Raw genomic sequence first — 13,393 nt, 5'->3', positions numbered from 1 at the left:
AAACAAAACACAAATTCTTAGCAAGTACATTCCAATAATTAAAACCAAAACATGAGCTTGATTAAAGGTTTTCGTGTTCATAGCCTTAAAAATGCATTTTTTTAGACAATTTCATTTATCCTCTGTACTGACATCTTCCTGATGCTGCTCTCCTACACAGTACACCTCCTACTGTACTGTAGCTAAATAATCATGGTCAAAGAAACACAAATCATTCCCAGTGTCTACTTATTAGGTAGACTATGCACATTATTCAAAGGTAGCCCACACTTCAGTTAAATTACCACATTAGAGGACAGTGGAGATTCAATACAAATAGGATAAAAGCTAGGGGGACATGCTAGAGGAAAAATACCAACTTTCTTCTTGCCTTCTTCATAAAAGATGAAGATCAAGTACAGCAGTGGGAATCAACTAGGGTGGGCTGAAGGAAGCATGGTAACTTCTCGGAGGCTTGAAACAATAAAGGCATACTTCTTGCTGACACGTGGTAACCACTGCGGATAGATATTTCTTAATGATCACACAGGGAACCAGGCTAGTGGAGCAGCCATTTTAAACATTTCTATTTGCTATACCTCGGGAGGAGAAAACAGTTCTCAAGGCTTATGGGCACTTGAACTTGTCAGACTGGAAGTGACACGTATCACGTATCACTTATTCATTAGCCTGAATAAGTACTGTGGCTCTGCCCAATCAGAAGAGATACACAGGTATGATCCTACACTGCAACACAGGCAGTGGGCTGGAAACATTTAGTCAACACCTGTGATGATTACTACACAAATCTAAACCACTTTTAATTAAATTCATTAGGCATAATCAGTCTCAGATTATCAGAACAAAAATGTCAATCATTGAAATATGAAAAAATAGAAGTTTAAGAACAATAGAGCAATTGGCACATTTATAGAACGTGTAGCACAAAGAAGTGGCATCAGGTGAAGATATAGGTTTAAAAATGGGTTTGGAAAATTTATCAATGATAAGGCTAACCTTGGCCAAAATATAACGATTAGCCATGATGTTGGTATGAGAAGCACAAATCCTAATGAACATAAAAAAGCACTGTGGCAAGATAATTGAGATGGAGCCTGGCCTGAGATGACCCCAGAGCTGACCCACTTGGTCAATCCTAATGCTGTCACATTTTAAGATACCTTCAAATAGCATTTGAGGAATCTTTCTCTTATATTCAATGGAGGAAGATTTTCCCCAACTTACACAACACAGTGTCAGGATTAAATCACAGGGAGGCAATGCAGCCAAAAGCTACCTAAGAGTTAACACAGTTCACACAATCCAATTCTTTCTTATCAGAAAAGATTCAGCTTAATGAAAATGCTGAAGGAGTTTTCTGGATGATGTACAAGAAGAAACAAATCAAACCCCTAATAATTCTTTCTGCGTCACCAGTTTTAAACTTCTTCCCCCCAAAAGGTCCATTTCTTACCTACTCTACTTTTAGTTATAGTTTCCTATTTCAGTGACCTTCCTTGTGAACTCCAGAGTACCTTTGTAATCCAAATCTTTTCATTAAAATTCAGAACAAAGAAAGTAGACCAGGTGGATATAGAATACAACCTGGAAGTATTAACTACATTTCATTGTGAATCTTTAGTTTTCTAAAATGCTGCCAATAGTCTATTCTATGTTTATATCTGCCTCTGCTTTCTCCCTTTGATTTTGTATTCTGCCATCTGTCAAATGTGAAAATTAATACAAACAGACAAGGAAATGTATTGTGATTGACATTTTACATGGACTTTTTTTGTTCCTTTTAAACATTCTCATAGCCTTTAAGGATTCTGAAAGACAACACTGAACAACATCATCGCCCCAGAACAGCATCACAAAAATTCTCCCTGAGCATTGTGACCTTCCCTCCTCCCATCAGGAGAGAAGGGTGCAGACTCATCACCCCTGAGGACTTGAGGAAAGCAGGGAAATGCGGTGCCCTGAAGGCTGAGCCTGGTCCATGCTTGAGCATTTGGCCTCAGCACAGCAGGATGCACTACCCCTAGAGAGGCCACAGAGGGCAAGAGAGCCTTTTCTCAGTTGCTGGAGAGCTGAAAGAAAGACTGGTTGGAACCCTCCTGGAAGAAGGTCGCTTGATTAACCCAGCCCACATGATCCTGATAACAGCATCAAGTACTATCACAGGGAAGAGTTTTCAATTTATTTCACAGAAAAGGTAGCTCGATCCAAGCCAGCATCTCTGCTCCCCTGGGAAAGCTCCCACAGGAAGCTCAGGGAGGAGAGTCCAGGGCCTTTGCTGGGTCTTTACCTCCCACTCTTCAGGGCCCGCTGGCCAGGATCCTTGTTCTTCCCTGCTGGGCTTCTGCACACTTAGGTTTACAAGAAGGAGGCCAAAGCATGAGGAGAGGGAATAAGGTCAGCCCTTCCCAAGTTTCCTTTAAGATTTAGAGTAATCTTCAAGGGAGAGGTTCATTTCTGTTGTTTGGATTTTCTGTGCATTTTTTAAAAAATTTGTGTGTATTTCATGGAATTGAAAGTCAGTTGTGTTTGCCTGCCCAGTGGACCTCCTCCCTCCCCCTTCATCTTTCTGTGAGGGACCAAGTGCCCTGCTCTCAGCCCATTTGGTTCAGGAAGGACTGCCCTAACCCCATGAGGTGGAGAGCACATAAAACACTGGAGTAGTCACAGAAAGCACTCTGTTCAAGCCTTCAGGGATTGGTTAAGAGATCCCACTTCACCCAGGCTGGAGTGGTGAGAACTGCAAACCTGGGGCTGTGGCTGGTGCTGTCTGTGGGATGGAGTTGACAAAATGGCCACATGGCAGCTGGTGCTGTGGCCATCCTTGCTTTCTATGTTCAGGCTTCATTCCAAAACCCCCATGTGATGGCAAGAAAAACAGAGAGAGAGAGAGAGAGAGAGAGAGAGAGAGAGAGAGAGAGAGAGAGAGAGAGAGAGAGAGAAGCAATTTGTAGACACTTCTGAACGGCTCTGAATTCATCCATGCCGGGACTGAATCTCTGGACTTCTAAATTAAGTGAGTTCATAAGCTCACTTGCTTTCCTCGGGAAGTTATTTAAGAGACTAAGTCAGAACAGAGGATCGAAAGATCCACCTAGATTGAAAATTACAGGTTTCCAGTGGGGAGCCCATTTCACAGGCCCTCCAAAAGTGTCTTGTTTCAAAAGTTGATTTACTGTACTTTTCTCTCAGGGTAATAATGTTATGCACAACCAAGACACCATTTTCTCAGGGGCTCTGTGTGGTCACCATGTTTACTTTGGTTTGAGTCCTGGAAGAGACTGCAGCCAACCTTCTTAATCAGAGTTACAATCTCTAGCTTGGTATCCTATTTTCTTTTAAAATGATATAAGACTTCTGTTCTAAATCTGCATATTTACATGAAGTCATATCAATAATATACATTCTTCCCTTTTCGTATTGTCCTTGTTTTTGTCTCCATTTTGTGAAATCCCATTCAGTATTTTTTTTCTTGCTTACTCTCCACACCCTCTCTTCCAACATACGTCACTCACTATATGGTCCATTTAATGAGATTTGGCTTTTTTTTTTTATCCCAGAGGGGGCACTCAATCACTGAGCCATGTCCTCTGTCCTATTTTGTATTTTATTTAGAGACAGGGTCTCACTGAGTTGCTTAGCATCTCATTGTTGCTGAGGCTGGCTTTGAACTCATGATCCTCTTGCCTCAGCCTCCCAAATCCCTGGGATTACAGGCATGTGCCACTGTGCCTGGTTAATAAGCCTTAACTTTGAATTTGCATTTCCATATCTCTTTCTATTATGAAATAAGCATAAATATAGCTATTATCAACTTGCCACTTATGGAATATCTTCTATCAAAACAAGTTCCCCAACTGTATTATTTATTTTTTCTTCTCAAACACCCTATGGAATCGCTGTGACTTTGGCTACATCATTTAACTTTTCTGTTCCTTATTTTCCTCCACTATGAAATAGACACATGGATATCAGAGCTGAAACTAGAAGCCTGGTTTGCATTTCTCTAAACTTGTGATCTTCTACCAAAATGGCTGATGCCCCCCCATGGGTGCTGGGTGCTATGTTGCACAGTCTTTCTTCAAATGAGTCAGCTGCCTTAAGATCTCTGATAAAATGGTTTTTCAATGACTCATTCAGGCTGCTTGAGTACCTTCCCTCAGCAACCTGTGTGCCTCTGTGAAGGAAGCACCCAGAAGAGACAGAGACGAGAGGGAAAGAAGTTAAAAAAAATCTGCAGTCAAAGCAAGATACATCCTGCAAAACATGTTTAACAAATAGATCCTTCTTTCCATGTTTCCCCTCAAGGAATCATTGAGAAAATATTACACTAAAAAAGGGGGGGGCAGTATGAAACATAGAAATGCATGGATGATTTCATGCCTGGGAAAATATCTGGCTCTATCTCTGGACTCTCTCCCATACTTAAAATAATTATAATCTGGATTTCATAGAAAATTCCTAAAATTTCCAGAAAAGGAACAGCTACAAATGTCCATATCTTGGATAAGGATTAACTTCCCCCTCAGGTTCTCAGCATTCTGTGGTAAGAAATAATTCATTTTTTCTCTTATTACATTACAGTGCAGATAATAATTTGTAGAATATAATGGGAAGCTGAGCATGGCAGAGGGCAAGTTCAGATGCAAATCCAACAGGTTACCTGCCGCCTGCTCTCCAATTGCATCTGGCTAGGAAATGGGTTCATCCGGGACTTCTGGGACAGCTATGTTCTTCATGATTTACATACAGAGAAAATTAGAGAGGCAATTTTTCTGATGGGTGAGAAAGTAGCAGTTGAAAGGAGAATATATGCTGAGAGGTGGACTGAGCTTTAATTTGGGGTTGTTGTTAGTAAGGGTATTGTAGTTCATAGGCCAACCTGGAAGACTAGAGATCATGGGACTGGATTATGGGTTTATTCAAAGTAAATTAAAAAACTCCAAGTTCTTGAGGAGCCAAATCCAATACTTATTTAGTGGTTGAGAGGAATCCCTTTTTAAATCTATGTTCCTGGAAGAATTGAGAAACCCAAATCCTTAGGTTTTTATGAGAACAACAGACCAAGACTAATCCTTTTAGTTGAATGGATAAAGGAGAAAAATATCTTCCTCAATACAGAAGGAGAAGAGCCTTTTGAAGTTAAAAGGATGAGAAAGAAAAAAAAATGACCAAAGAGGGCAGGACACACACACACACACACACACACACACACACACACACACTCCAGAACTGATTGAAATCAAGAGAAGGTGAACTTTCACATAGCCAGAAGAGGAGCTCTAGAGCAGATATCACATAATCGTTGTGAATACAAATCAGATCATCTTAGCACAGTGATAATAAAAGGATCAATATTTGAATCAAAGTTGTAGCTTTTATAACAGTTGTCATTGTACTCCCACAACACTCAAAATGAAAGAAGTCAAGTAAGTTCTAAGTGGGCTTCTTGTCCATGTGTCAATCAGCTACTTGATTTTTTTTCTCATAATGTCTTGGGCATGTTTTCATGCCTATGCACATAGATTTCTCTAACTAATCATAAATGCTGCCAAGTATTTTGCAGTATGAGCAATTCGGTCCTCTATGTGTTGATTTGGTGAAACTACAGTTAGGGCCACCAGCATGTGACTGAGAAATGGAACCAGAAAGTGGAAGATTCCCCCCAAAGAGGTGGTGCCCCCAGACCCTGCTCCCTAGAACCCCTCAGAGCTGCTGTGATGGTTGAACTAGCAGTGGGGTGACCCAGACTGCAAGCAGAAGCTGAAAATGTTTGCTAGGGGACTTACCTGCTCCAGATCCTCCAGTGACCTTTTGTTTTCTCCTGTTGAATCCTGGTAAGGCAAGACGAAGAGCTCGGCAGTGGTGGGTAAACCAGGCAGTACTGCCACCAGGATGTGCTTGCTTGGAATTCCTGTGACCTGAGAAAGAGAGGCTCAGGTGAGGTCCTGCAGAAAATGGTGAAAAGGAACCAGGTATTCAGCTGGGATGTGGGTTCAGGCAGAAGATACAGGGAAGTGTGTGGGGGACATGAAGGCAGAGGCCTGGGTGCTCCTGGCAGGAAGGCACAGGAGAGGCACCCCTGGATCACAAGTGCAGACTCCAGAGAGATCCACAGAGGTTTTTTTCCCAGCTCCGCCACTGTGAGACTCACCCATCACTTATCTTCTCACTGCCTATATTTCCTCAAATAGAAAACAGGGACCCTCACTAACTTCTTTATCTGCCCCCCCCAGGCCATCATCCGTGCTAACCCAGTTTCTTCCTTTGTCACCAAAGTGGAGATACTCTTCAAATCCACCAGTCATATTCTAATTATCAACCCAACTAGGACAGCCCTCAGGGGCTCCTGTTCACTTCTGTCCAGTACCAGAAGCTGATGGCCAGTCCTGCTCCATGAAGCACTCTGAGCTCTTCACTTGCTGTGCTCACGCTTCTCTTAAAAATTAGAAATATTACTCAATTTCCTCTTTGCCTTTTTCTAGCTTTCCCTTGAACTTATATCCCAGGGTGTCCCCCAATCCCTCTCTCTAGACAGTTCTAGAATCAATATTTATAATCCCATCTTTTCTCTTCATGGTCAGTCAGAACACACTGCTTGGCTCTTCACTAGGACTTCCAACAAATGTGTCAAAAAAAGAACTTGCCATTCCACCCCCCGCCATTTTCTTTCTATCTTTGAGGTGACAGGAAGTAGGCCCTTCCCAGATTCCTTAGCCTGAAGCCTTACACTCACCTCCTGTATTATGCCCTCCTCACTCTGTTACATGCAATCATCCTATGAGACCCTGAGGAGTCCTCTTCCACACTAATGATCCTACTGGTTCCTTCTCACTTAAACATCCACCACTGAAATCCCAATTCAATCTTTATGTGTACCCCATCAAGTTTTACCTGTGTTTCTCTGTGTGCCTGCCACCTCCCTCGGGATGTCTTTTCTTTCTCTTTGCAGATAGAACTCTGCTTACCTTTCATGAGTCATTTACAAATCCACACACTTCAGTACATTGTTCCCTAGTTTCTCAAGTAGGTGACTGTCTTGGAGCTACATTTTTGAAGCAGTCACAAATTTTTTATACATTTGATTCCTTATCGTGTGCCTGGAATTTTGCTAAGTAACCTATAGATACTGTTTTATGCAAAATAAATAAATAAATAATAAAGCAAGCAAGTATAGTTCCACCTCACTTGGATGGTAAAAAATCACATCACAGGTTGGTGCCTCAGGATGCTCACTCCGAGTTTAGTGTTCAGGGAACTTAGTAAGAAGAGCTTGAGAATAACACCTATGGGGTAGGGAAAGTTAGCAGGCATGGACAGGGGAGGAACTGAGAAGCCATGTAGGTCCAGTCTCAAAGGACCTGTGGGGAGAAAGGCTGGCCTTCAGAGTTTTTGTTGGTTGGGCTGAGATGGCCAGGACTTTGTGTGTATAACCATACATGTCCATCACTCAACTGGAGCTACCCTGTGAGATGACATGATCCAGGACAAGGCAGGTAAAGCCTCTGACCACAGCTCCCTAGCAGCCAAGACAAGTCTCTCCTGAACCAGGATCTAGGTATGTGTCCTTATCTCCACCCCAGGAAAGTTGGGTGCTGAGGGCAGGTGAAATAGTGGTTCAAGGCCATTTAGGAAGAGGCTGTGAGGCTTATAAAGCTGCATTTCACGGTGAAGCCTGTGATGGTAACCTGAACTCTAGGCCTCCTTTCTCCTGACAAACACACATACCAGCTCCCATTACAGCTGAGCACATGCTGTTTAATGCCCCTATTAGATTGTAAACTCAGAGATTAAATTAAATCATCCTCATTATAACAAAAATGCTTCCTGAATGAGATTTAATTAAAGATTTCATCATGATATGTCAATAGCAAAAGCCAATTTGATGAGGAATGGACCACTAATTTTATACCAAATTCTGTCACATAAATGAATAGGAAGAAAACTGCCAATAAACCGATTCTAAGTTGTACATTTTATAGGGATTGTTAGGGCACACTTGGCAATGTGTACTTTAAGACTTAGGAAAGTAGCCAAATGTAATTGCTGATCTCAAAGACAGGGTTCCAGGGGAACACAGGCTGGATCAGCTGCCTACTGGGATGGAGTAACTGGAAAATTTGGGGTACTAAAAGATATTACCATCCCCCCAACCACCCTGTCCTGAAGGATGCTGAGCAACACATTTATTCTTGTTTAGCTGATTATAATATGCAGCATCCTTAGGAATACTGATGAGCAGTGGTTTCTGGCCTACTGGACAGCTGGTGGGAAGGAGGCGGCCCAGGGCATCTGACCTCTAGATAATGTGAAGAGAAATCATCCCAGAAGGCTAATCACTGCTGAGCTGGTGCCTGAGCTGGTGCCCACAATCACCTGGTGGGTTTGGATTGTTGCCTGGGATACTTAGGTCCCTAAGGGATCCCATGTCTCTAGAAGGTTGCAGAGTTAACCAGGTGGGCTGTGAGTGGGTTCATGAAAAGTTGTAAGTCATCTCGCTTGAATAGCAGGAGAAAGAAACCAATTGTCACTCCAGGGAAAGATGGCTCCAAAGACAGAAAGTCCTTAGTCTAGTAGCTGCCCTTCCTGGTAGCCATAGTGTTGAAGCTTTAATAATGCCATGCCTGGTGAAGCCATGGAGACAGAGCTGGACTGCAATTACCAGGAGACACATGAAGATTCCCCTTCTCTACCGCAATATGGCTTCCATCCCTGTTTCTCCTTGAAGAAAGACAATAGACAGCAGTACTGTGGAACAGTAGGAAACGACAAAATGGAGATTTTAGCCTTGAAGGTCTGAGCCTGAATTTGTAGTGGCCTGACCTTGGGCAAGTTCCTTGATGTCTCTTATACCTTTATAGGCTTATCCTTGGTATTTAACATTAAACAGTATGAAGTACGGACGGGAGGGTCTAGAATATTTTAAGTGCTAAACAAATGTCAATAAAGGTGATGGTGTGAGGACTGGACTGCTGAGAGGCTGATATAAGATCTCTTTTCTGACCAGGGTTCTCTGAAGGTCTTATTACAACACCATTTTCCATCAGTGATAATATGTGTTGGGAGTAGGATATACAGAAACTTAAACTGGTTTTCTGTGTGGGTTTAGAACCTCAGGAAAAGGCAGCTCGTGCCTAATGTCCTGGGTTTGTGCACCTAGTCCAAGCAGCCACGGAGCTTCTATCCCACTGTGCTTACTCCTGCAAGTGGAGTAGGTCGGGGAAGATGGTACCCCCACAAAGGGTCTCTTACCCACTCTTCAGGAACATCTGCTCAGGGAGGGATAAAGTGTACCCTCTTGGATGCTCCTAGAAACCTCAGGAGATCATGTTGCATTACAAAACCTTAAACACTGGACTCAGGCACTTCATTTCAATTCTGAAGCTTTGTCACCTATTGTCTGTGAGAGTTTATGAAAGTCTTCTAACTTCTCTGAACCTCAGTTGCCTCATCTATGAAAATAAAATAGTAATAGCTTCCTCATGATACTGGTACAGGAGGGAAATGTCTTATTTAAGAGAAGCAGCACATATGACCCACCATCAGGTATGAGTCCTCACTGCACACAGTGGTGGGGCTGGCACCCAGGGTGCTCTTAGTGATTACACCTGCCCACGAGGACACTCTGGCACATGCCCCTCCATCATTATGCACAGTGGCTCATCTTACACTAAAGGCCTCATCCATCATGAACTCTCTCTAAGCAGAATCAACTCTGTGAGGGACAAGCACCTCATGACCCTCACGGTTGCTCTTTACCCTGGTGCCTGCCACAGGCCTGCATGTGGGGGCTCAGCACCAGTGACACCACACCTCAGAACTAGCTTCCTGTGGCCCCATCTCTTTCCTGTCCCTTCTTAGGTGTTCTTCCATAAAGTTCTCCAAGAACAGAGAGAAAATGGGTCCAAATGAGAGAAGAACTCTTGGCACTCACTTCTACCAGGGATTTTTTGATGACTCTGCTGATGTCCCTCCTCCACTCAGGAATGTCCAGGTTGTAGTCATCCAGGTTTGGAGAAAAGGACAAGCAAAGAGAACGGAATTCCTCTGGGGATACAACAGCAGGTGGATTACTGGAAGTCAGGTAGTTTAGTCAAGCAGCATAAACTTTGTATTTGATGCAAAGCCCTCATGGAGGGTCCTGTCTCCTTTCACACTCACCAGAGAAAGAAAACTTTCTATCCCTGTCCCTGGTATCTCATTAGTTTCTTACTTTATAAACCAAATTCTAGGACTCTGGCTCACTCCTAGCTCTATAGACTCTGACTATTATCCCCAATTCCAGACTTGGCCTTCCTGGATACTAACTGACCTTTGAGCTCGGAATACATGATATACTTATGACCCCAGGGTCTTTCCCTGTCCTCTTTCTCCACCTGGAATGCCCATTCACCCCACTGTCTTTCCACAAAGCTTTCAAGCTCTAGTTTAAGTTTTCCAGACTGACCATTCTACCAAACCCCAAACATTTTAATTTTTTAATGAAACTACTATGTTTTTCACATACTTTTATCATTTGATTGTATAATAATAGTTATATAATTATATACTTTTATTTATTATAGTTACTTTATCTTTTGTCTGCAAAGAAGTTTCATTGAAAGGAATGTTAAGCTCCTTATGTTGAGGACTGTGTTTGTTTTTGTGTAACCCCTGAATTAGGCCTGGGTTCATATGCATCCTCCAGGAAATGGGTTGGGGATTAAACAAGCAAAGATTTTATGAACAGAATCATCTTTGGGAGAAAACGAGGAGGGACCCAGGGGAGGCATGGTGAGCCATCAGCTCACAGGCCTGCAGAGCTGTTAGATAGAGGAAGAGGGCTGGTGACTGCCCTGCAGCATGCAGAAGGCTCAGCAAGATGACTGGGAGATGTTGAACCAAAGCTGACCTGCAAAGGAGTCCCCTGTGTCCCAGGAATGGGCCAGCCTCGGTAGCCCTGGAACCCCCATCACTGGCTGGGACCCATCCCTAGAAGAAGAAACCAGGCCCAGGACAGTGAGGAATTCCAGAGCACAGCATCCAGGGTTTGTCAGTTTTGCTTCCCAGAGTTGGAAGTTTCTAGGGTGCATCTTTATGGCTTCCATATCTTAACACAGGGCAGTGTTTGCCAAAGGACACACCCAGGTAAGCTCTCCCCTACAACCTGTGAGTGACTCCACAGTGAAGTTTAGATTCTTACCAAGCCTTCCTGTTCCCCCACACCCTGGTGTAGACTTACTCTCCTACCTCAGCTCACCTCTGCCTCTCCACATTACAGCATGTAGCTCTTCTCATTATTCAGTCTGCTAGCAGACTTTCTGACCAACTGACCTCAGGAAGCCTCCTGTTCACCAGCCCCAAGTACCCTCCATCTCTGGATCCTGTTTGTCTTCTTTATACCTAATATTATCTAATTTGTCTTCACTACATGTCTCCCTAACTGGAATGTAAAATGATTAAGAACAGGGACTATGTTCCTGGCTGTGAAAGAGTGCTAGAACATAGTAGGTTTTCAATTATTATCTCTGGGACATTTAATTAGTAAATGTTTATTGAATAAATAAATGGTTAAATTATAGCGAAGGCTCTCTGTTATTTCTATGTTTATTTCTTCAGTACACAGTACTTATTTTAAGCATGTCCTTGGGTTTCAGTTGGGGCTAAGCGATGTCACTGGTATCAATTATAAATTCAGGAAACATAAAATCCCCCTTGTGCACTTCCTAATGATGCTCATGGTTTATCCAACATATGCTTTGAAGATGCTTACATTATAAGATGTGAATTTATGGCAGGAATCTGATTCCAAAGACATATTTTTCAAAGCTTGACTATTTTATGAGTCACTGGTCACCTAGGTGAATATCACTGATTCAGTTCTGATGGAGAATAACAAAATGCATGTTAATTAGCAGCATGGTAAACCGTGGCACTGAAGATGCACCAACTGAGTCGTAACTTTGCAGCTCTGATGGTATAGATTTATGTTACTCTCACTTTCTCTGCACCTCTCACCAAGCTCTAGAGAGTTATCTACAGGGGACAGTGTTCACCTTAGTGAAAGGACATGGATGACACAGCTGCCTCCATGATGATGGCTGGAAAAGTGGTGATGGTGTGGCTGAATTTATTCAATAAACAGGGGCTGTCTGTGGGAGGACTTCAGGCAAACACCAGAAATATAGCTCTTTTGCAGGTGCTGAAAGAGTATTTGCATTTTTTATTTAAAGGCAAACCCATACCCTGGAGCAAATTAATGGAAATAATGCAAACTAGATTTTCTTTCTTCCATTGTATTAGGAATTCCATTCTATTCCTTCCTCAGCCAAATTTTGTTTTATTGTGTATGCGCAGTGCTGGGGATTGAACCCAGGGCCTCCTGTATGCTATGCATATTGGCCAAGCATCTGCTACTGGGCTGCACCTCCAGCCCCTCCATCCACTTCTCTGTGGAATGCCTTCTTCCTCTGACCATAACGGTATCCTCTGCCCTTTGACTAAGCTTTAGATAGGTGTCTAACAGGAGGCCCCTGACCTCCCTTTCCTTGAGCATTTACTCTAAATAATTTGCAGCTGTAATTTCTTTCTCTGCCCCACTGAGATGCTCAAGATTCTAATCTGCTACAACTCAGGAAAGGGTTCATTATCATCAAGAAATAAAGGTTTCCCTGTCTCCTTGGCTATGAGGGAGGATGGGAAACTAACTTCCCCCAAAGGGTCATTCATTCGAGCAGAGGACTAATGACACTGAAAACTCCATGTACTCCTCAATATCCTCCAGTACTTTCTTATTAGCTAATCCCAGCATGTTGGGTCTTCTGCCTTTTGTTTCAGTGGAGTTCAATCCTGCCTGTTTAATTCTGTCTGGTGTGATTCTCCCTTAATAAGTCACACTTGTCACTAAAAATTCCAAATCCTGTGTAGACATCTTGGATAACTCGCTTGATTGAGGATGAGTTAAGGATGGTCGGTGGCTCAGGGATTTGGTTAAAGGAGGAGGAGACCACTTCCTCTGCTGAAATCTTTAATGAAGAGAGAGAGAATGCATTTTGTGTAAAGTGAGTCACCCTCAGATGATTCCTTTGAGGAGACTGCAGAAAGAGGAAGAAGGAGCAGCAGCGGGGTGGAAGGTGCATAGAAACTTGCCCTCTGGGTTCAGAATCCTTACGCTGTTTATTCATTACACTTATCTCATGTTTGCTTACCTGTAAAACAGAGATAATTACAGATTTTTTTCTTGTCGGTTCAATGGATTCAATAAAACAGACCATATACATCAAGTGCTTAGAACAGATACAGGTGGTAAGTGCTTCATCAGTGTTAGTTATTATCACCTTCACCATGACCACTTCTGGTGAAATGACTTTAAACCAGTACTCATCCAAATTTGGGTCTCAAGTTTCTATCTGTAAAA

At 42.7% G+C, this 13,393-nt stretch overlaps 1 protein-coding gene across 1 annotated transcript in view; it reads right to left on the bottom strand.

Moving 5' to 3' along the window:
- LOC143410704 (VPS10 domain-containing receptor SorCS1-like) overlaps positions 1 to 13,393 on the bottom strand; it is a 194,241-nt gene that overhangs the window by 21,244 nt on the left and 159,604 nt on the right. The window contains 2 exon segments of the mRNA XM_077110654.1: positions 5,787 to 5,918; positions 9,932 to 10,044. Coding sequence (XP_076966769.1) covers positions 5,787 to 5,918; positions 9,932 to 10,044 — 245 coding nt within the window.

This window comes from Callospermophilus lateralis, chromosome 11 (genome assembly GCF_048772815.1).
Source record: "Callospermophilus lateralis isolate mCalLat2 chromosome 11, mCalLat2.hap1, whole genome shotgun sequence".
Lineage (NCBI taxonomy): Eukaryota > Metazoa > Chordata > Mammalia > Rodentia > Sciuridae > Callospermophilus > Callospermophilus lateralis.
Note: the sequence above shows the minus strand (reverse complement) of the source record. Positions and strands in the feature narration are given on the sequence as shown.